We start from the raw sequence: 24080 nt of genomic DNA on the forward strand, positions 1-24080 counted from the left end.
ATAGAGAAAATCAAAAGAGAGGGTTGTTGCCCTTCAGTGCTTTTCACTTTTGTCGGGAGAGATGGAAAAAATAATCCATAAGAATGAGTCCATTGAGATTTGCATCATAGATCTTTCTAAAGAGAGCACTGGTATCATTTATACTAGGTAATAAAGTCTCCCTTCTCATGAAGGTCTTCCTGTTCAGAGCAACAGCTGGGCTTGTATCCTGCTTTGACCCCAAAACAACGATGAAATAAAAGTTTACTTGGATTTGGAAGCACGAGAAGTCTCTGCCTTTGAATAAAACATTTACCATGATCATAGTTATTTAGTGCAACAATCAGTTGGGGTACAGTGGAAATTGACAGGTTGGATGTCGTGACTTGTGGGGTTTTTTTATTTGCAATCACCTAAACTCATGACAGTTCAGTATGGAGAGGTACTCTAAGAATTTAGCAATCTCTTATGCTATTTCCACTTCCTGGAAATCTTTTACTTTCTTAAACAATTGGTAAGTGGGTCTTGGGAGTAAGTGTCAGACTGTGATGCCTGGAAGTTACTCCCTTTCCCCTGTTTGGTGCTTCTCATTTGCACAGAAAACAAAAAACAAACAAACAAAAAAACCAAGTTGAGCTTTATCTTTTCCATTTCTAAGCCTTCATCTCCTGATGATTACCAATCATTTTTCTTCCTTCTTTTCCTTCCATCTCTGTGTTTCATTTTCCTACCCTCCCCTTCTATATTTCTCATCATGTTCTTATTTTAAAATTATCAGTGAGTTAGTAGATATGCATTAATGAAAAAGCAAAAGAATGAATTGTCAGAGGACAGCCAGTGGACAATGTTGTTGTTTATACACAAGAACTGCATTCTTGAAACATTCGTCCTTGATCTCTCAACTTTGTCAGTACAGTCAAACCTCAGTATAATCATTATTCTTGTTTGAAATAAACATGTATGTTGTCTTGGTTTTTATGAGGACAATCTTACCTGTAAACAGACACGGAAGTAATAAATGAAGCAACGGACTGAAAGAAAAGAAAACTTTTTTTTATATATATATATCTTGTCTGGGAGTAGAAATGATTGTGCTGAAGGCTAAGAGATTAAATTGTGTTACTTGTCAGGAAATTGGCAAGCAGCCATCTTTTCTGCCTGTTTCTACATGCTGCTTTTGTGCTGTGGATGCCTTTAATAAATGCACTCTTGTGTAAAATGTCATTGCTGCATTGCCAAGTGGAGGCTGTCATGTGATAGCTCTTCCCCAGGATGACATATCAGTATTGGTCCTTGGCAATTCTGGGACTTCAAACTACACAGAGGGCATTTTTATAATTCAAATACAAGTGAAGAAATAAAAATCATTCTTCATATCATAGATGTATATCTATTTTGCTCTGAAAGAAAACCTAATGTTCTTTTCAAACACTGCTTAAAGATAGGCAATGCTGGCCGGGTGCAGTGGCTCACGCCTGTAATCCCAGAACTTTGGGAGGCTGAGGCAGGTAGATTGCCTGTGGTCAGGAGTTCAAGACCAGCCTGGACAACATGGTGAAACCCCGTCTCTACTAAAAATACAAAAATTAGCTGGGCGTGGTAGCAGTCGCCTGTAATCCCAGCTACTCGGGAGGCTGAGGCAGGAGAATCGCTTGAACCCAGGAGGCGGAGGTTGCAGTGAGCCAAGATCGCACCATTGCACTCCTGCCTGGGTGACAAGAGTGAGACTTCATCTCAAAAAAAAAAAAAAAAAAAGATAGGTAATGCTATCAAATTTTAATGACTACTCTAGAAGACAAAACACAAATGACTAGTAACATTTCTTAAAAGTTTATTCTTACTCTTAATCAAGTAAATGCAAAGCAAAGCAAGGAAATATACCATTGTTTGCCTTGGTCATATGTATATGCCAAAATTACATATGTGAAACCACATGCAACACTGACAACATATTGCAAAGCAGGACCTCTCCAACATTGTTGGTAAAAGTAAAATTTGGTAGAATATTTCTGGAAAGAAATTTGGTAACATGCATCAAAAGGTTTTAAAATGTTCATTCTATAAGCTTCAGAAATTCTATAGTAGAAATATATCCTAAGGAAATAATGAGGTACAAGGTTAATAATGTTTTCCAAAAGATGTCCATATATTTAAAATGCTGATAAACTGAAAATAAATTCCTAACAATGTGAATGCCTAAATATGCTACTTTATAGCAATTAAATTATTTGCAAAGGCTTTTTTATCGATACAGGGAAAGGCCTCTAAACTAATGTTAAGTGAAGTTAAACAAAAACTAAATATCATATAGAGTATGATGTAAACTAAGTTTAAAAGGCAAAAAATATCAGAAAGACATGTAGAAAAATGTTACTAGTGATTAGCTTTGTGTAGTGCAAAAATGAATGTGCTGTGTTTTGCTTACTCTTTGTCTACTCTTCTTTATTTTATATTTATTACACAAAGGACAAATATCATGGCCATAAACACACATACCCAAAAAGTTCTATTTAAAAAGAAGTTCTATCAGAAAATGGTCACTGTCCAGATAAATTCATCTAAACCACCATGTGCTCTTCTTGCCTTGCCTCTTGACTTAGCCCTCATCTCACATTTTCCCTACAGTTTCTGGCTGTCTCCCTCACTCCAGCTAAGATTCACATCTCCAGCCACTAGATGTAAAACAGGTCTCAGTCTCCATCTCTGCTGTCCCTCCACCCGAGGGACTAGATTCCTCCCTTTTACTGGTGTGGGTCCACCCCTTGCTTTTGATTGATTGTGCTTTGGCCTCTTGCCTTTAGGTATTAGGAAGTCCCAAGTCCAGTCATGAGGCCTGATCAGTGTTTCTGAAGTTTTGGGTGTGACAGTGTTAACCAGAGACCTGCAACAGCAAGCTACTCTGCAGCCCAGTTTAAGGGAATTTTAGGGTCCAGAATTTATATGTCTGTATTAGTTTCTTATTGTTATATGACAATTTACCACAAATTAATCAGTTTAAGACAACATATACTTATTATCTCAGAATTTCAGCAGGTCAGGAATCCAGACGTGACTCAGAGGAGTCCTCTACTTTTGGTATCACGAGGCTGCATGCACTGATGTGTCCGCTGGACTGTATTCGTTTTGGAAGCTTGGGGTTCTCTTATAAGCTCGTGTAGCAATCTGCAGAAATTAATTCCTTGTGACGGTATGTCTGACATCTTCTATCTTGCTAGCTGTAGGCTGGGGACTTACTTAGTGCCTAAAGGATGCCTTCAGGTCCTCGCTACACAGCGCCCCCCCCCCATAGGTTCTTTAACAGCATGGAAGTTTGCTCCATCCATGCCAGTAAGAGAATATCTCCGTTTTTAAAAGTCTCATTACATGGGTCAGTCTGAATCAGGATAATCTCCATTTTGATTAAATCAAGGTCAAATGATTAGGGGACTCAATTACATCTGTGAAGTCCCTTTTGCCATATAAAGTAGCATAATCATGGAATTGAATCTCATCATATTCACAGGTCCTGTCCACATTCGAAGGAAAGGGATGTAGGTTATTAGGGGGCGTCTTAGAATTTTGCCTACCACACTGTCCATCCCTGGCTGCCACAGACTTGTGGCTCAGGCTCAGCACTCTGCTAAATAGCTGGCTCTGTAGATAACAGAGTTGTATTGCAGGCCTTGCCTCTTACATAATTCCTTTGCAAACACTATTTCATGTAATCTTACTATACCTTCTTGAGATATATGTTCCTGTCTCCAATGTACCAGTGAGGAAACTGAAGAACAGAGAGCTTAAAAAGGGGCCCAAAGTCACATAGCTAGAAAGTAGTACCTAAAACCTTGGTCTTTGACTCCAAATATTGTGCTCTTTCTCCTATATCTCTTTTATGAGATATAGGAGAAAGAATAACTAAGACTGGAGCTTGATTTGAAGTCTGATCTACTTAGGGAGGAAGTTACTTCCCACTTTATCTGTGCCTTTAGTCTGCACTGTCACTTTATACTGGCTATGATTTTGCACACACAGGAAGGTTTTTCACAATGATTCCAGGATTTCCAGAATTGTTTCCTAGAAAATTACCACAAACTGGCTGGGTGTGGTGGCTCACACCTGTAATCCCAGCACTTTGGGAGGCTGAGGCGGGCGGATCACAAGGTCAGGAGTTCGAGACAAGCCTGGCCAACATGGTGAAAACCTGATTCTACTAAAAATACAAAAATTAGCTGGGCGTGCTGGCGTGGTGGTGGGCACCTGTAGTCCCAGCTACTCAGGAGGCTGAGGCAGAAGAATTGCTTGAACCCAGAAGTCGGAGGTTGCAGTCAGCCGAGATTGCGCCACTGCACTCCAGCCTGGGCGACAGAGCGAGTCTCCATCAAAAAAAAAAAAAAAAAAAGAAAGAAAGAAAGAAGGAAAATTACCACACACTTATCAACTTGAAACTATATCTATTTATTAGCTCACTATTGGTGTATGACATAAGTCTAGCACAGTGTGGCCAGAATCTCTGCTTAAGTTCTCACAAGGCTGTATCAAGATGTCAGCTGAGCTGCATTCTCATCTCAAGGTTCAGGGTCTTCTTCCGAGCTCATGTGGTTGTGTCAGAATTCACTTCCTTGAGTTTGTGGGACTGAGGTCCTTGCTTCATTGTTGGCTGTCAGCCTGGGGGCCTCTGTCTGCTCCTAGAAGCCATTCTCATTCTTTCTCGCATGGCCTCCTTCATTTTCAAGCCAACAACAACAACGTGTCAAGTACATCACACATCTCAAATCTCTTTAACTTCTGCCACCAGCCTGAGAAAAGTCTCCACTTTTAAGGGCTCATGTAATTAGACCAGGCTCACGTGTATACTCTCCCTATTTTAAGGTAAATTATACCATATAAAAATCATAGGAGTGACATCTCATCATAGTCACAGATTCTATGGATTACGGTATAGAATCTTGAGGAGTGGCATTTTTATTTTTATTTATTTTGAGATGGGGTCTCACTCTGTTGCCCAGGCTGGAGTGCAGTGGTGCAATCTCAGCTTACTGCAACCTCCACCTCCCCCGCTCAAGCCATTCTCCTGCCTCAGCCTCCTGAGTAGCTGGGATTACAGGCGCCCACCACAACACCCCACCAATTTTTGTATTTTTTGTAGAGATAGGGTTTTACCATGTTGGCCAGGCTGGTCTTGAACTCTTGATCTCAAGTGATCCACCTGCCTCAGCCTCCCAAAGTGCTGGGATTACAGGCATGAGCCATCGCGCCTATCCGTGAGTGGCATTTAGAATGATGCTTACCACAGTGGGTCTTTTAAGTGTTGTTGTTGTTGTTTTTCTGCATTATAGCTTAGAAGATAAAAACATGGACATTGGAGTCAAACTGCTTACATTCAAATTCTGGCTCCAGTATTTACTAGCAGTACAAACTTAGGGAAGTTGCTTAACCTATCAGTTCCTCAGTTTTCTTATCTGAAAAATGGGTAATAAAAAATAGTATGAGTTTTATGGAATCATTTAACACCGTAAATGAGCTAATGTGCCAGAAAATGACTTGGCACATTGTAAGCACTATGTTGGTTTTTATTATTAGGATTATTATTATTGATCTGATTATTACATAACCACTAATTTAGAGTTCAGATTTACTACTCTCCTTGGAGCAAACCCATCACCTTATTTCTCTGGACCTTAGCTTCTCTGTAAATGTTAGTGTTATTTAACTGTCAAAAATATAATTTATATCTTAGTCTGTTGGGCTATTATATAATAAAATATCATAAACTAAATGGCCTATAAACCAAGGCACTGGCAGATTTGATGTCTAGTGACGGCGCTCTTCCTGGTTCATAGATAACGCCTTCTAGATATGTCCTCACATAAAGGAAGGGGCAAGGAAGCTTTTATGAGGGCACTAATATAAGCCAGGGCCTCTCTTACAAAGACATGCATGAGTACTCCACCTTCAGAACCCAATCATCTCTCAAAGGCCCCACCTCCTGATATCATTACATTGGGGATTAGCTTTCAACAGATGACTTTTGGGAGGATACAAATATTAAGGCCATAGCAATTTATAATGCAAAGGTACATTTTAAAGAAATTTAAGTGTCTCTAACTCAAAGGAAACACCAAAGGATTTGTTTACGTAAAAGAAAATGATTATAGGGCTTTTTTAAATTGAGAATAGAAGTATAGAACCGTTTTTTGCACCATACCTATTTTTTAAAAATGGTCTTTAATTCCATGTTATGACCAAGAGAAAAAAAAGTATGTGAAAGATAGGGACAGGAAACTTAGGGGAGAACATAGAGGGTGAAAGGAGACTGCAGAAGGAAAGGTAGAAGGAATAATAGGAAAGGGGATAGAGAAGAAAAGGAACAGAGGCAAGAGGAGAGGAAAAACTGCTTAGAGACAGAGAGGGAAGGTAAGGAGAAAGGGGAAAACGGTGGTAAAATTTATTGAGCACCAATTATGTGCCTGCCATAGCTAAGGAGTTCGGTTATCTCACCTCAGAACATCTCAGTGAAGTAGGTATTATTGTCACCACTTTACAAATGAGAAAATAGCTATTAAGTGAGTTTAACTTGTGTCCAAGGTCAATTGTGTTCTATACAGAAGTTAGAACCCACATCTTTCCAGAGCTAATATACAATGTCCTTCTCCCATGTACTTAAGGACTAATGGTGAGATAAAACATACTCCTCACGGCTTGTTGGTCCAGCCTCAGTGTTCCTGTCACACTGAGAAAAGACTTAGTCAGGCTTAGGTGTTACTGTCTCTTAGCACTACCTAAGAATCTTAATTATTTGAGTCAGGACATTTGGATTTTAGTTAAATAGGATCCCCAAATGATTTATGCCTCAGGATAAGTCACTCCTCTGAGCTGCAGAATCCCCCTCTATAAAATGTATGTCTTGGAGTAGACCACCTGCCAAATACTGAAAATTAGACTTATTAGCTGTCTTCACATAGGCAAAGGCTGTAATGTGGATTGGGGAGAAGGTGAATTTTGTTGCTCTAGTTAGAAGCACTGTACAAAATTTTGCAGGTTGTTTTTTGTACAACCTTAGTAGGCAATATTCATATACATAGTCGCAGGCCATGGCCCTGGCTCCAGGAAGCCAAAGTAAGGACCGATGGGTAGAGGCCAAAAAAAGGGAAATTGTGGCTCAGTAGAAAAATAACAAACTCTGTTATGTTCAGAATTACCTCTTAACATTGTGAAAACTTTACCTTTGGAAGTTTTTAGGCAGAGACCACATGATGTAGGAATTCTACCAACACATGAGAGTTTAGAGAATACCTAAGTGACACTTAGAACTGGATTTTTAATGTGGTCAAAGCTAGCTGGGTGATGTTAGAATCATTCAGCCTTAATTTTCTGAGTCCTTATTATTATGGCCACAATAATAGTACCTACTTATATGGCTACTGAAGTAGAAGATTTTGTGTGTGTGTGTGTGTGTCTACATCTGACATCTCTGTATCTATCTTAGCACAATGTCTCGTACATGATAAAATCTCAAGAAATGTTAGTTTTCATTATCAATATTATCTTTTCAATTATGAATGAATGAAGTTTCTAGCACAGCAGAACTTTGCTTTACCTCTGTAGGCATGGGGCTGCCACCATGTTTGCAGGCAAAGAATGCTGGCACTCTCAGAGATATCACTTTTCATTCTTAATTGTAGAGTAAACATATAACATAAAATCTATTTCAAGCTTAGAGCCAGAATTTGGTTAAAGGGTGGAGGTTCTCCCCATCTTCTAGTTAAACAGAGTGGTTAAAAATTATGATTACAGCCCGCCATAATGATCATTTAAAGATAATTTCTAAATTATCCTCTAACAAGTCTACTTCTAAACTTTAAAAGTGGAGCTTCTTTAGGGTCCAGTGTTAGCAAACAGAATCCCCACTATGACTCATAGAATTACACAGCATCTTTTTCAAACCTTTCACTCTAGTGGGGATACGTCCTCATTCAGAAATTAATTTAGTTAATTCAGCTTTAAAATTCTATTGTCAAAAAGCTTATTTCATGTGGGAGTATCTTTTTTGTTGATGAAAGATGCACATGTACCTGAAAAAAAAAAATGTCATTCTCTTCCTCAAGCTGTAAACATGCAGCTGTCAAAAGTAATCACTACATCAGAAAAACTGGATAAGGAATAAAAGTATCTGTGGTTGATTCATAAGAAAAACAGCAAAGTAGCTTATATGCTTAACGAAAAAACAGACTGAGGAAGTGCTATGAAGCTTACATTTCTGCTCCTTAAGTCACAGTCCGCAATGTGGCTCCATGAACGCTAAAGTCATTCTTACCTACAGGACTTCACTTGCTTTATTTAATAAGACTCTGTCCTTGATTAAATTTGAGTCAGGCTTCTCTGGGTCCTATTTTCAATTAGGCCTTGACCTTAGGCTTTTTATTTGGCCTCGTTAGCCCAGTTTTAGCAAGAATCCTGCTGAGTCAGTTTATAAAAAAAAAAAAAAAATTCTCTCCCTTGGTATCCGATCAAATTCCTTATCCCATACCCCTGATAATTTATCAGCTTGGCCTGCCTTCAACAAGAATCCTGCCAAGTCCCTTTAGCCAGAATTCCCCTTACCCTTGACGTTTTCTCTCGGTAATTTTCCATGCACTGCCACCCCCACTCCACAGCTCTTTGGCTATACATCTTCACTTATGCTTTTTGTATTCAGAGTTAAGACCAATGTCTCTCCTCTACTGCAAAATCTCCATTGCAGTGATCCCTCTTGAATAAACTCTTCCTTACAGTCATTAACAAGTGTCATAAATATTTTGTATTTAACATATCCTTCCTATCTTACCTCCCACATTAATTTTCACTTCTTCCTCTTCTCTATTTATTTACTTATTCAAAAATTCATTTCTTCAGTAAGAGTTTATTGAGCCACTTATACATATGTAACTGCTTGGCCTGAGGGGATTTACAACCTAGTAGGGGTGCTAAAATGACATTAGGGCATGTTCTTCTTCCTGAAAAATCTCTCCTAATTTTTCCAGCCTATAGTGCCTTTTAGCTAAGGTTTTGATCTCATAGCATTTTATGTTATTTACCCCATGAGGGTAACTCTTATTTCCCACAATTAAGTTCCTTAAAGAAAGTAGCACAGCTCAAGCAGCTACTACTCTGTATCACCAAGAAGTACCTGGCTGCACTCCCTCCACCAACCTAAACTCACCATATGCCTTTTTTTTTTTTTTTTCTTTTTGAGACATGGTCTCAATCTGTCACCCAGGCGGGAGTGCAGTGGCATGATCTCGGTTCACTGGGATCAAGTTCAAGCCATTCTCCTGCCTCAGCCTCCAGAGTAGCTGGGATTACAGGTACCCACCACCATGCCCAGCTACTTTTTGTATTTTTAATAGAGATTGGGTTTTGCCATGCTGGCCAGGCTGGTCCCAAACTCCTGACCTCGAGTGATCCATCTGCCTTGGCCTCCCAAAGTGCTGGGATTATAGGAGTGAGCCACTGAGCCAGGCCACCCTGTGCTCTTCATCCAAATCAAGCTGGTTTCCCTTTTTTTCTGAGGGACAACTTGTTCTTTCCTCTGTGTTCCCATTCAGATTTGTAGGGTTAGTGAAATCTTGATTATCATTCAAGACTCAGAGGAAATCTTCCCAGGGAATGGTTTTTTTAGACTCTTTTTCCCTCTCTAAACGCCTAGAGAAAGCCCTATAAATTGTTGCTGAATATGAGAATACATACACTATCTATAACATTGCTTTACTTGCTAATGCTATTTATAGTGTATCCTTTTGATAATTATATTATTTGCCCATTAGTTCATATTTATGTTCTTTCCAACTAGACTGAAGGCCTCATCCAAACAAAAGATTTATCTTCATCCCCTCCTCACAGTGCCTGGCCCAATGTTCAATGTGGTAGCCACCAACAAACACAAATCAAACACTATTGAAATTCAATCAGTAGCAAGAGATCTGCAAAGTCATTTCAGGAAGCTTGCCTTAAAAATCTGTTTCAAGTACAGAACTTTTGTAGAATTATTATTCTTCAAAGGTACAAATGTGTCTCAATAATGCAGCAGATTTACTTTCAAAATCATTCTAATGTTTCAGATCTTTACCTGAGTCTGCCATCCTCTGCTGCAGCACCTCCTGGTATAATCTTCGTAATAAATATGCCAGGGTCATCTCCAATGTGGGGATTATCTGTCCCCCCAGCAATACTGAATCCCAGGCCAGAATTCCCCTGTAGAAACAAAAAGCAGATATTAAATGATCTGTCTGTCACCTAAAACCTAGTTCCTCTTGCACTCTGCATTATCATGTTACGACTCAAATGGAAATCAGGTGACAAGAGTCTTGTATGCTAAACCATAAAGTGCACGGTTAGCAGAAAAACGAAGGTCAGGAAAAACACTCAGGTTTATTCCTGCACTGTAAGAATGCAAGAGGCATTATATTTTTGCTTTTAAAAATTGGTTACTTTATGCAGCAATTAAAATCACATTTATGAAGCAGGAAATAAAAACTTACAAATTGTGTATTATGAAAAAATATAAAGAATCATTAGAGTGTCAGTTGTAAAAATCATACATTCTTATGAAAAAGGAAGAAAAAAGTTACATGAAAGAATTTAATTTAATAGAAGAGTGAACTTGGGTGTTTCATTTTCTTATTTCTGGTATTGTTGTTCTAGTATCACTTATCTGTCGAATAAATATGTTTCTAAGTAACAGAAAACTTCCACTTCAGAAGACAAGTCCCCCTTCTAGAATCATAATACACGAGAGATACTTTTGAACAATAAACAGTCTTTAATTTGCAATAGCAATAGAAAAAGCATGCAATAGTGCGGCAGCATGTAAATCTGAGTAGTTTGTGTTCTAATAAAGCCTTTACACTTACTCCTGTAGATTATAGTAACTGATATCCAGTGTGTGTGTGTGTGTGTGTGTGTATATATATATACATATATATACGTATATCTCTTTCTAAAGATATATATATATGGATACATATATATCTAAAGGATATATATATATATTTCTAAAGATATAGATATATATCTAAAGGATATATATATATATATACATCTTTTTAAAATTTGTATGTAAGGCATAATTAAAAGTCCCCCCAAATCCACAAACCATATTATTTATTTCTTATTTCTATAGTCTCCTTTACTCCCCATCTCCCATCTCCACAGCTACATATGTTTTCATAATTGTGTTGTAATTTTTTCCAAATCACATTATATTTTAAGCCCTTTCTGTATAGCTAGGCAGTCTTTATAATTATTCGTCTTAAATGGCTAGTCATGTTTCATCAAGGTCACATATTACTTATTTAACCAGTCCCTTGTCACTGGATATTAAATTTCTCTACATATTCTTACAACAAATTTAGCTTACTAAATTTATGATCACTTGATTAATTTCCACTCTTGGGTAAAAAGAGATGAGGACTATGAATTCAGTAGTTATTTCAGATAAATTAATTAGGGCACTTGATTAGTCAGAAAGGTTCAATGTCAAGGTAAGATCAGCTATAACTTGATACCTATACCACTGCAAATGTCAAGGTAATGTTTAGCAATTCTTATTGACTAAATTAGTGAAACTGATTTCCAGAGGGTTGTTTTTACAATTGTATATTTATTACAAATGTTGAAAGGGTGAAATGAATAATTCAGCTATGGCAACTAAAATCCCATGTCTTTATACTTCTGATGTTTTCTCTAATTCTGTTTGCTCTTTGAAAAAGTCCAGTGTTCACTGAACAGAGTTATTACTTATTAGCAGTCATATAATCATGAATTTATTTAATATTTATTAAACACCACCTCTGTACCTGGCACTAGACTAAGCCCTGGAGCTACAGGAGTAAATATGCAGTTTATAAGGCACATGAAGGGAAAATGCAGAGTGTAGGAGTGGGTAAGAGAACCAAACACAGTGACTTGGGGACATAGAGAAGAACATTTTGACATAGAGGGAAGAACTTATGTAAAAGCCCTTAGGTGAGAAAGGGTATGCCACACCCAAGGAACAGACAATAAAGTTGGAACACAGGAAGCAAGAAGAATTGGATAGATGTAACTTAATCATGAAATTTATAAGAGCAGAGTGTATGAGAAACCATTTTGGATTTTAAATACTTACACCAAATGGCTGTGTTAGTATTGGTTGAGCATTTCCTATGCAACTGACTCTAAACTGAGAATGCAGAGGTTAAGGCCAGATGGTTTCTGCCTTCATGGATATTCAAAACATAGCAAAAAAAAAGCAATAATACTCTGGCATCTAGTGATCAGTATATTTCACATACTGTATAACCTCAACTGCATTGTCAAGTATATAGCCATGGAGATAGTGTTTAGGGGACTTAAGGAGGCAGTTCTTTAAGATCTGGAGGTTTGGGAAAGAAAAAATGGGAGGATGAGTATTTTCAATGTAATTTGGGTCAAGCTCTAAGTACATCAACTAGAGTGTATTGGCCTCACTGTAGTTAGGATCTGAGGGATAATAATGTCTTGATTAATGAGAGTAGGGAAGGAGGCAAGCAGAGATTGGGTGATACCCAAATGCTTTCTCCTGATACTGTCGACATGTTTGGAGAGGGTACTCAAAACTTTGTCATGTGAGAAAGATATTCGTGATCTAACTCTTAACCTTGTCAACTTTATTTCTAGCTTCATACTTTACCCCTCAGGAACACTGAAGTGAACTGCAGGCTCTTTATTGCACAGACCTCACTATAATTCATCTCTTGGTGTTTATTTATGCTGTTTTCTCTACCAGAAACTTCACATCTCCTCATTGACTCGTTCAATTCTTCCCATTTTTGAAGACGTGTCTCAGTCGGTACCTGCTCGAGTTAATACTAAATTATCACGCGACCCTTCTCTAGATAGATCACATTTCTGTGTTTTTGCAGGTTTTTATGCTTACTTATGTTATGCATTGTGTTATTTTGTAGTTGTTTGTTTCTGAGTCTGTCCTTCCTTTAAACTGGGCTTGCAGAAGGTAGGAACTGTGTAGTATTCATCTTTGTTTTTTTGGAGCCTTGTCTAGCACATAGTATTGACGATAAATACTTGATGAATGAATTAACAGAAAAACAAGCCTACTGAGAATGTTTGTGCTCTAACGGGAAGACTCAAAAAGGACACAATAGAAATCTACAATGTGTTAAGGAATACAATATGGAAGTAGAAGCCATTTTGCTCTATGTCATTACAAGAATAAAAAAGTAGAACGCTCAGGCATTCAAACTGTGGTGCAGCTAAAGGCTGACTAATAAGATACAACTGTTCAGATTGGAGATGCACTACTCTGTAAAGGATAGAGGATCCTTCACTCAGGAGGTATTTGGCTAGTCCCTGGGCATGAGGGACCCAGGCATTTATTGAAAGGTTAAACTGGATGATTTTAAAGGATTCTTTTGGGACTCCGGCTAGATATAGGAAGTCTGCTCTTGCCAACAGAGAAAAGAGGATGTTTTAGGGACATTTAATGGGGGAAGTAGATCACTGTCAAATTCTTGAAACTTAGTCTGTGAATCAATATATCTTTGAAATAATAGCTTTGATAACAACCTAGAAACATTTAACCACTGTTTTTCTTTTGAATTGACTACAATATGGAGAAAAGTGTGGCTCTGGCATCTTCTAATATACATTCCCCTGTCCTCAGACCCACTCTGAGGAAAAAAATGAATATGTTTAGGAAATTCACAATGGAAATTAGGTAGGTAGAGACAGAATGTAACTTGCCCTGTGTTTCTGGTCCCAAGGTGTCCCTGCAAGCTTTTGTGTTTCAGTTAAAACTAGTCTACCAGCTGGGTCTGGCCAGTCATCACGGTTTTTTACAAGAGATTTGTCTGAATTCAGCTAAGAAAATGATTTAAAGAGCTTTCACCTCCCTTTATTGTTCTCTTCCAGCCTTCTCTTTTAAGTCTTTGCTACCAGCCAGCAGCATTTAGTAGAGAGAGGGACGGATGCAAGCAAAAGTGTCAGTGAAATTGCTGCCTGCTGCTCTCTATGGCTGAATCACTTCAATCCCCTGACAATTGTCCCAGAGCCTGCCAGCTGCAGGGACAGATCTCAGCTCCTCTCTTCTCTGAGCAGCAATCTCTCCATGTGAACAGGCAGACCCCTGGTTGACACTCTTAGATCCTGAAAATTGTGACTAATTAACCGAGTGTTGATCCCTGATGCAGTCAATGGGAACTTCGAGATGCCATGCTGGTAAGGGCAGACCCTGTAAAGGGTTCTGGGTGGGCTGCTGTGTCCTTGCAGTTGGGCAGATTCCATGACAGATGAATGTCACTGACATGGACCATTCTTTCTCCTAATTGTTCATTTGCTGACTCTTCCCCATGAGCAGAAACCCATTTTCTAGCCAAATGACACTTCTTGTTTCATGTACTGAACACCATCTCCTCTCAGAGAGAGAATCCACAAAAAGGAAAGACATTTTACAAATATTATAAATATAATGTCTCTAGGAAAGCCCCACTTTTATTAAAAGTTTATTTCACAAATGAAAATTTCTCTCAAAATGGGGTTACATATAATAAAAAAGAGGAAAATAAGTAGTAATATTATAATCACATTCATTTATATATAATGTTCTACTGACAAGGAATTTTTTTGATTTTTAGAATTTTTCTACTTTAAAATACTGTTTGACCTGATCATTTGATTCTAGAATTGTATCCTAAAGAAATAATCAGAGAAACATGAAAAGATTTGTGTTCAAGGCTTGTTGCATTATTTTTCTAATGTTAAAAAAACACAACTGAAAATTGACATCCATATAATGGAGAAATGGTTAAAATATTGTGGTACATTTATCTGAATGTGGGGATAGTTTGGAGTCATTAAAATTGTAGTGCTTTTCAATATTAAAGACATGGAATTAACCCAGGTGCCCATCAATGGTGGACTAAAAGAAAATGTGGTACATATATACCATGGCATACTACACAGCCATAAAAAAAGAATAAAATCATATCCTTTGCAGCAATATGGATATAGCTGGAAGCCATTATCCTAAGTAATGCAGAAACAGAAAACCAAACACTGCATATTCTCACTTATAAATGAGAGCCAAACATTGGGTACACATGAACATAAAGATGGGGACAATAGATACTGGGAAATACAAGAGGGAAGAGGGAGGGAAGGGGAAAAAGGTGAAAAAACTACCTATCTGGTACTATGCTCACTTTTTAGGTGATAGGTTCAATTGTACTCCAAACCTCAGCACCACGCGATATAACTTTTAAATAAATGTGCACATGAACCCCCAGAATCTAAAAGTTAAAAATAAAAAATAAAATAAAATTTTAGTGCTGTTAATAAAAATGGAAAATGTTGATTATATAAATGTGAGAAAAAAAGTGACATTTTAATTACAGTATGATTGCCACTGAAGACATTTAAAATGACTTAATTTTAACAAGAAAATTATTAACTTTCATTAATAATAGTAAAATTGCTTAAATAATTTAAACTACCTAAGAAGGGGATTTTAAAAAGTTATAAAGCCCCTAGCAAAATACTAAAAGTATTATTAAGGGAACTAACATTTATTGCATGCTTATTCTATGCTAAACACTCATCTACGTTTCTTACAATTTCCTATGTGGTAGACTGTATTATTCTCTTTTTATATATTAGAATGAAAAACAAACAACAAGCAAACAAATAAACAAAAACTGAGGCTGAGAGGAGTGAAGTAACTTACTTAACAGCGTAAAGCAAGTAAATAGTGAATTCAGATTTAAAAGCAGATTTGTCAGATTCCAATTACTATTTTCTTTCCATTATATCACATTGTCTCTTCTGAGTTCAAAAACTAACTCAATGGTAGGGAAGTAATATAAATTTTAGTTATAAGGAACCACTTCATTGGATTTTTGGAAAAGATTTAAACTTCTATCAGTATCGTGAAAATATTTCAAAACATTTCTAATAAAGTGGTATGGTTTAGTGGAAAAACATAGATCTGGGTCGTTTTAACCTGGGTTTGCACACTGGCTCTGCCATTGATATCTGTGCAGCACTGGATAAATTTTGAAACTAGACTTTGAGTCTAGTTTCATCATCTGTCAAATGGAGATAATGAGATGAATTCAAATGACACAGGCACCAGCAGAGTGCTGAGCACAGCACATGGGTGATGATAAGCAATGTTAGTTCAATTCCTTTGGTTTGAAGCATAGCACTGTTTAAAGGGTCCTTACGAGTTTGGGGAAAGTAAGGGAGAATAGATGTCAAACAATGCATTCTTTAACTCATGCCTTATTTATTGATCCAACAAGTATGGATTAACACATTTTAACCTACACTGATAATATATGTTCCTTTTCTTCGTTAAAACAAAACTTAGCTAGAAATACTAAATTTGGGGGAAAGATTAGGTTATAGTATTGAAACCTTAGATAAAAAACAGCTAGATAAAAAAGACTCAAACAATGTTCTTTTAACATTTTAATACTCATGTTCTATTTGATAAATATTGAAATGGTATATTCCTCTCACTAACCCCAAGATTCCTATATGCTTCCCTTAACCCAGGAACACCTATCTGTTCCTTTTGCTACTTGCCAACCATCATCAATATTCAAGTTTACCTTCTGCATATTTGCTCCAGCAAAGACATTTGTTTATTTTAATTTAATATAGTTTATACTACAAAACAATATATATGTTGTTTTCAAATATAATATACCTCAGCCCCAATCTGTAAATTTCTGATATGCACTCTGATTGAAAATTACCAGTCTACCACTTGAACATTGGCCATGAAGATAATAGGATAGCGAACAATATAAGTAGGTGGAATAAAGATATCAAAAAAGATTAAAACAGGTAATAAGAAGTTAAAATAAAGAACTACTTAGGCTACATGCCAGAAGAAAAAATGTCACTTGATAGAAAGGTCTGTTGGTTGGCAAATAATCTTCCAAATTGTCCCGGAAGTCATTTTACTTTGAACAGTAAATCTGGAGTGGCACAGAGAATAAAAAGGTGTCTTTTTCATACACATTACTTGTTAAAATTATTCAAAGCCTTTCTCACGTCCACTTTCTGTCTCATGTTACAACATCTAAAGATGAACAGCCCCAGGTCTATTACTAGGACGTAAAGGTGAGAAAATAATGCAGACATTTCTAACTACCATTGCTAAATAGACATTTTTTTCCTCAAATTTTTTATTTAGTTTTTAAATGCTATCTAATAATGTATGTGTCCTGGAACAAAGTGCTTAGTCCAGGAATAAGAAATGCCCTTTTCACAATTATGCAATCTCCAGGTATTGCATTTAGGATGCCCCATAGTTTGTTCTATTAGATTGTATTTTTCTGGAAGCTGCTGGGTAGAAAAGCCATCAGGAGAATACTTCATTTGGGGATTGGTAAATGTTTACATAAAAATGCTTTAACAAGATGGGGGATGGTAGAGAGGAAGCAGTTTAATAAATAGGCCAAGAGACAATGCCAGATTATTGTAGACAAAAGAACTCCTGAGAAGCAAAGAAAAGTAAACACAGTGAAAGTAGATTATTATCTGTGTGTGTGTGAGTGAGTGAGTGTGTGTGTGTGTGTGTGAGAGACAGAAAGAGAGTTTTAGCTTTGGGGGTGTGTGTGTGAGAGAGAGAGAGTGTGTGTGTGTGTGTGTGTGAGTGTGTGTGTGAGTGTGTGTGTGTGTGAGAGAGAGTTTTAGCCTTAGGGTGTGTGTGTGTGTGTGTGTGTGTGTGAGAGAGAGAGAGAGAGAGTTTTACCCTTAGGGGAGATATGTGGCAGTATCGAAAGAGAAGGAGACAAAGCTGAGGAAAGATTTTGGAGGATGGCAGGGAGGGGACTCAAGCATGTCTTTAGTCTAAAGGAAAGATGCCCCTGGGAAAGGGAGATTGAAGGTACAGGAGAGAAGGGAACACACAAAAAAACATAATCTTGAAGGAGGAGTGAGAACGGGGCCCAGAGTTCGGACTCTTTGAGTTCCACCATAGGTACTACTTAATTGCATGTAGTATAGCCACAATAAAACAGTATTGTATAAGTTTACATGCTGACATGAAAAGATCTTTACAAAATAGTTGTAGATAAAGTAGGAGACATTTTAGGATTTAAACTTTGACCTCACTTTACAATATGCATGCATTACAAAAGTTTGGAAGTATGCTCATTAATTTATTAATAGTGGTTCTCACTGACTATCAGTATTGTAGATCTTTTTCTTTTGTCATTTTGAGCACTCCATCTTTAATTTTTCCTTATAAATATATCTTGCAATGAGCACATATGCATGTATACACATGCACACACACACACACATTACACTTGTACAACATGTGTAACATTAGAAAAAATAAGTTCACTTTTGACATAGCATAACTCAGCCATGGGTAGGGGTAGGAACACTTTGCTTTCTGAGATAAGAGTAACTGAGTTCCTATGGTAAGTTATAGTACTATTTTAAGGTGGAAGAAATTAAAGGTCATTTTAAGGTAGAGGAGAAGGAGGCTGAAGGAAGTCTTAACTGATTAGATGTCTTTAACTCCATATATTTAGAAGTCAGGACATCAGAGGGAAAGGTCTAGAATGAAGTTGAAAACTTAAGTAAAGCTGTAAGTGATTGGAACTGCAGCTTTGAGGCAAGAGAGAGACACTTAGGGATCAGCTGGAGTCTGCTAAGCAGCACCATGGTGGGATGCCATCAGCGTGTTATGGGATTTTCTCCCACAGAGCTTAGTAATCTTGAACAGTGAAAGGGATGATTTGGTTGCTTTAGGGCTGAGGCTTGGGGAAAAAGATATGGTTTGTAATATGTTAGAAAAGATAGGAAAATATGAGACGCAGGGAAGATACTCATAGACTGGAAGAACAGAAGAGGGTGAAAAGATGGAGATACGATAAGGTGAAAATATAAATTTATGGAGAGCAGGGGAAGGAAGAGGGAGCAGCAGGCTGTGGATGTTGGCAGATTTCAGGGTTCAATATTTTGGAGATAAAGCAGCACTCAGTGTTAGTCATGTGAGTATAGTAAAGGTCAAGTTATAAGAGTGTATTGAAGTGATGATCAAGTGAGGGTGCTTTATAGCTGACACTGAAGTTTCCCAGTAAGATAGAAGGAGATTTAAAAAACAAAAAAGATAGTAAAGACAGAAAAAATGGCTAGCATTTTTCAGTGAAACTGAGGAAAGACCTAGGGTAGAAGGAGAGAACAATGAAAAGATAAGAAGAGGAGTATGATGTGAGGTAGTGTGGCAGTTAAGTATTCTAGGTAGAGGAACAAGATGTGCTTAGGCCTAAGGAAAAGAGAGAGCTTGACTTGTTCAAGAAACTAAATTGAGACCAGAATAGCTATGCAGTGATAAGAAAAGGAAGGAAGAGCTGAGGCAAGAGAGGGTAACAGGGGGTCAGACACTGGGGACAGTAAGTTTTTGGGTCATAAAAGGCTTAAAACAGGGGAATTACATTATCTGATCTAGTTTAAGATTATACTTTTTATTGTGTACAAACTTATTGGAGAGCGCTGAAGGGGAGAACAGAGAGGCAAGTTGCTGTAGTCCAGTTCAGAAATTGATGGCATCTGAACTAGGCTGATAGCAATGGGGATGGCAATATTTGAGGCGTACTCTGAAGGTAGAAATGACAGGACTTACTGATGGCTGGAACGTGAAAGGGTGGAAAAGAGAAGAATCAAAGATGACGCAACACATAGCTGGACAGGGATGCTGTGTATGAGATGAGAAGACTGTGGTGAGGATGAGGAAAGCAGTTTGGGAGATGTAAATCAAGACTTAGGCTTGGACCTTTTTCAGTTTGAGAAATATGTCGGTGTTAATGGAGAGAAAGAAAAAAAATACTGACATCATCAGAAAAAAATAATAGGTAACACTCATTTAGTGCTTTCTATATATCAGATACTGTGTTAGACCTTACAGTTGCCTACTTAAGGAAGTCAAGAAGCTGGCCAGAAAATAGGGTGGGTTATTGCAGGAATATCAGGAAAAAGTTCTAAGCAAAGTTATCTACTTTGGTCCTCACAACTGTAAGGGTATATGAGAAAGTTTTCTGAGTGACAGACCTAGGATTATGGGCTTTCCTGGAGAAACTAGGTTATCTAAGTAAGGAGCGATATGACAAATGTGATGCTTTACCATGATTAATTCAAGGGCAATGTGCATTTAGAATGCTGAATTTAGAATAGGCTGGGTGGATTGAGTCAGAAAGCAAGGAGAGCAATATGGGATCAAATATAATATTTAAGCTGTTAATTCTTAAGATCTGATTTAAGTTGTTGTCAATGATACTCCAACTACAAAATTTCTAAGTAACATCAGTCTTCTGTCCTCTAACAGTATGTATCCGAAATGCCACTGGCAGCAAATATGTACTTCTCATTAGCTCCCAACATAGTTTCTTAATTTGTTGATCATTTTTCCAGTGTAAGCTGGTAATAATGGAGTGAGTCCCTCTTTTGTAGTCCCATCAAATCTTCTACTTCTAATGACATCTCTGCTTGTGTTCTAAAAAGAATTAAAGCAGAGATGTCTGTTTAGATTGGTTTGTGTATTGAAAATAAGAAAGAAACAAGAATGCTCATCAATTCTTATTACCACAGCAAGAAATCTGGTAGTCATCCTTGACTCCTGCCTCCCCATTGGTCCCTACACTTTATTAAAACTCAAATCTTATCGATTCTACCCCTGAAATACCCCTCAAATCCATCCAGCTCCTCTCAACTTCTACCATCACTCTCTAGTTTAGAACATCTTTAGTTCTCCTCATTGGTTTTCTGGCTTCCACACCTGACTCACTTCACTCCTTCCTTCTCATGCAAGGATGTGCTCAAAACAACAAATCTCAAACTCCAATGCCTATGAAGGCAGAAAACACATATAGTAGGGTGAAGTAATCCCAGGAGAGGTAAAACAACAGAGCAAGAATGTGAGTAAATGACAACTGATCTTCGTAATGGAAACAAAAGTGCGGGTTGAGAATGTATCTCATCTAAAGGGATAACCTGCCATTCAGCTTTTATGGGTTATTGCCTCTCTGAAATGGGGTCCTCTTACTGGATGATTGTCTTACCCTCCCCACACCCCAGAGAAGTCAGGAATCAAATTTCCTTAAGTAAAATATCAATTTTTAAATGTGAGAAAATGAATGAATTTATATCTATAACTATATATTAGGCTGTACTAGTCCAAGTCCTCTGAGAAGCAGATGTCAAGACAGGATTAAATCTAAAAATTTTATTAGGGGAAATGCTTGTGAGGGAAAATGGGGAAGCATCCAGAAAAGGCTAGAAGAGCCATTAGATCACCATGCAAGTCTGATCCCAAAGAGGAGGACAGAAAGAAGGAAGATAGATTGGAAGTATCCTTCATTGCTTTACGCTGAGTCCATCAGAGAAGCCCCTTTTCTCCCAGAAAAGGCCCCACCTGAGTAGCCCTGCAGCACTACGTCACTGGCTCAGAGGAGCCATTGGGGCAAACTCAAGAATAGATTTCAGATTTTAGAGCTTAGCAGCTGGGTTCCAGGTGAATTATGCTCCCTGTTGTTGGCAGTCTGTGAAGCACATCGTCATGACTGCCCCACAGGCCAACATTGTGAAGAGCAAACACATCTGCAAGCCAGAGATACAGCCTGAGGGTTGCCATTTTGTAAACTGCTCACCATTCAGTGAACTAGCTTGTACTTTCTTCTGTGTAGCTTTATATATCCCGAGGAACACATAAAGAAAAGTGCTTCACTCAGAGTAACTCCTCACTTTCCCCTTCATTTTCCTCCTCTATATAATTCTCTGACTCACAATTCATTACTGCACACAGCACATTGTTTTGTACTTGTTTATATGTTTATTTTCCCTATTCTATTGTGAGAATCAATGCAAAACATCAAAACTTAGTTATTCATTTTCCATGCCAGGATTGCATAGTATCTGTATACGAACAGAACTGAATAAATCCTTGTATAAACTGAATTGAACTGAATTATTTCCTATTCTGCAATTCTTCTCTTCTTTGCTGTTGAATTTCTGTTCAAATATCAAACTCCACCTCAACTGCTCTCTGATATTTTCTCCAACTGCTTCAGGCAGATGTGATGGCCCTTCCTTCTGGGCTTCCGTAAAACTTCATAACGTGAGTGGACCACTATTCACACTGTGTCTCTCTTTCTCTAGATTCTCAGCATCTGGAAGGCAGGGGCCCCACTGTATTTGCAATTGTATTTCTCTCTCTCAATCTAATGCCCATTGACAGCAAATGCTCAGTAAATGTTTGATGAGTTAAACTAAACTGAAGAATAATCCAAAATATTTGTATGATTGAGCTAATAAGGAAGGGTCAGGTGAAGGGGTTTACTTGAAGTTTTAACGTAGGAGGGCTAAACTGTGAATCACCTAATTAATTCTGCATTTGTTTCTTTGAGAACCTGCTACCTGTTCAACGTTGTGTCAAATTCTGCAAACCAAAGATGTACAGTTCTTGTTCTCAAGGAGCTTACAGTCTAGTTAGGGAGATGTGCCATATACATGGGGAACAGCATGAGTACAGCACAATATTTCGGATTTCCCATTGGCTTCTCTCTCCCTGGGTCCCCTCATCCATCGCTTACCAAGTTTTATTGATTCCATCACTTGAGTAACTCTAGTTTTCATCCTTTTATTTCTATTTCCCCTGCCTCTATTTCCTGATTTTCTATTGACCAGGATATCAGAAATTCCAAGCATCTGAGAATGACATTTTTTTTTAACTACTTTTTTTTTTTCCTCTTTTCCCTTTTTGAGACAGAGTCTCACTCTGTTGCCCAGGCTGGAGTGGGTGGTGTGGTCTTGGCTCACTGCAAGCTCTGCTTCCCAGATTCACACCACTCTCCTGCCTCAGCCTCCCCTCAGGCACCTGCCACCACGCCCAGCTAATTTTTGTATTTTTAGTAGAAACGGGGTTTCGCCGTGTTAGCCAGGATGGTCTCGATCTCCTTACCCCGTGATCCACCCACCTCGGCCTCCCCAAGTGCTGGGACTACAGGCATGAGCCACTGCGTCCGGCCTTTTTTTTTTTTTTTCTTTTTACTTTTTTTTCTTTTACAACTTTTAGGACTACCACTTTTCATTCCACAAGTATAATTTTCTCACTTTCTCTCAAATCAGTTTAGATGTTCCTGCTGTTTTTTTTTTCTATTCCAAATCTTTAAAAACTTCTAAATGTTGAATAAAACAATATCTTTTTACTCTTTACTCTGTTTTTACTCTTTACTGAACCATGAGAATTTTTTTTTTTTAAGGCAGATAACTAGAGATTTTTTTCTGGCGGTGTGCACTTATTATTTCTTCTAGTATTTCTTGGCAACACTGTAGGATCTCATTTGCTACAGCCATAAATTTGTATTCTTTTAAAATAACTTCCCTTTAAAATGGTAACATGCGATTAACCAACTGTACCTCTGACTTAACAAGACTTTAACACTTACCCTTTCCTTTACCAACCTTGACTAGGCAAGAGGATGCGAATGGACATTTGCTGTCATCTATTAGGTGCTACTCCTTTGGAACGGATAAAGAAAACAAGCTCTGTAATCATTTCTGCTGTGTTCAGATTCTAGCTTTACTATTTCTTGGCTTGTGACCCTGAACAATTCTCTTAAGTTTTCTGAACTATAGCTTCTTCACCAGAACAAAAGGAATAATAATACCTTTTGGATTGGTTATAAACCAGTAGTACTCAAGATATCTTCAAGATCAAATAATAATATGTTATTTGTCTTTTCACTGTGTTCACCTGCATGCTGATGGTACAAAAGAAATGGCAGATAAAACTGTTGGTGGATTAGTACTTGAGTGAGTCCATAACTTTATAATATTCTATGTGATGCAGTGAGATATATACATAAAACACTTCCATTGTATATTGCATGTGGTTTTCTATAGGAACATACAAATACTGTGCAATTATTTCAGTTGCAAGCTAAACTAACCACATCTTTACTGAACATCAGTTTTACTTAAAAGAATGACCGACATACAAACTCGTTATTCAGTTTCGGGTATTCCACAAAAACATTCCTGAAAACTAATAAAGTGAGATTGTTGTTTTAAGGAAAATAATTGCCAATATT

General features: G+C 37.7%; 1 protein-coding gene across 18 annotated transcripts in view; it reads right to left on the reverse strand.

Moving 5' to 3' along the window:
- DLG2 (discs large MAGUK scaffold protein 2) overlaps positions 1–24080 on the reverse strand; it is a 2210459-nt gene that overhangs the window by 652908 nt on the left and 1533471 nt on the right. For all 18 annotated transcript variants that reach the window (XM_032167965.2, XM_032167963.2, XM_032167975.2 and 15 more), the window contains one exon: positions 10064–10188. In XM_032167965.2, the coding sequence (XP_032023856.1) occupies positions 10064–10188 (125 nt within the window). The remainder of the gene's footprint in view (positions 1–10063; positions 10189–24080) is intronic.

Source organism: Hylobates moloch, unplaced genomic scaffold, assembly GCF_009828535.3.
Source record: "Hylobates moloch isolate HMO894 unplaced genomic scaffold, HMol_V3 SCAFFOLD_11, whole genome shotgun sequence".
In the NCBI taxonomy this organism is placed as follows: domain Eukaryota; kingdom Metazoa; phylum Chordata; class Mammalia; order Primates; family Hylobatidae; genus Hylobates; species Hylobates moloch.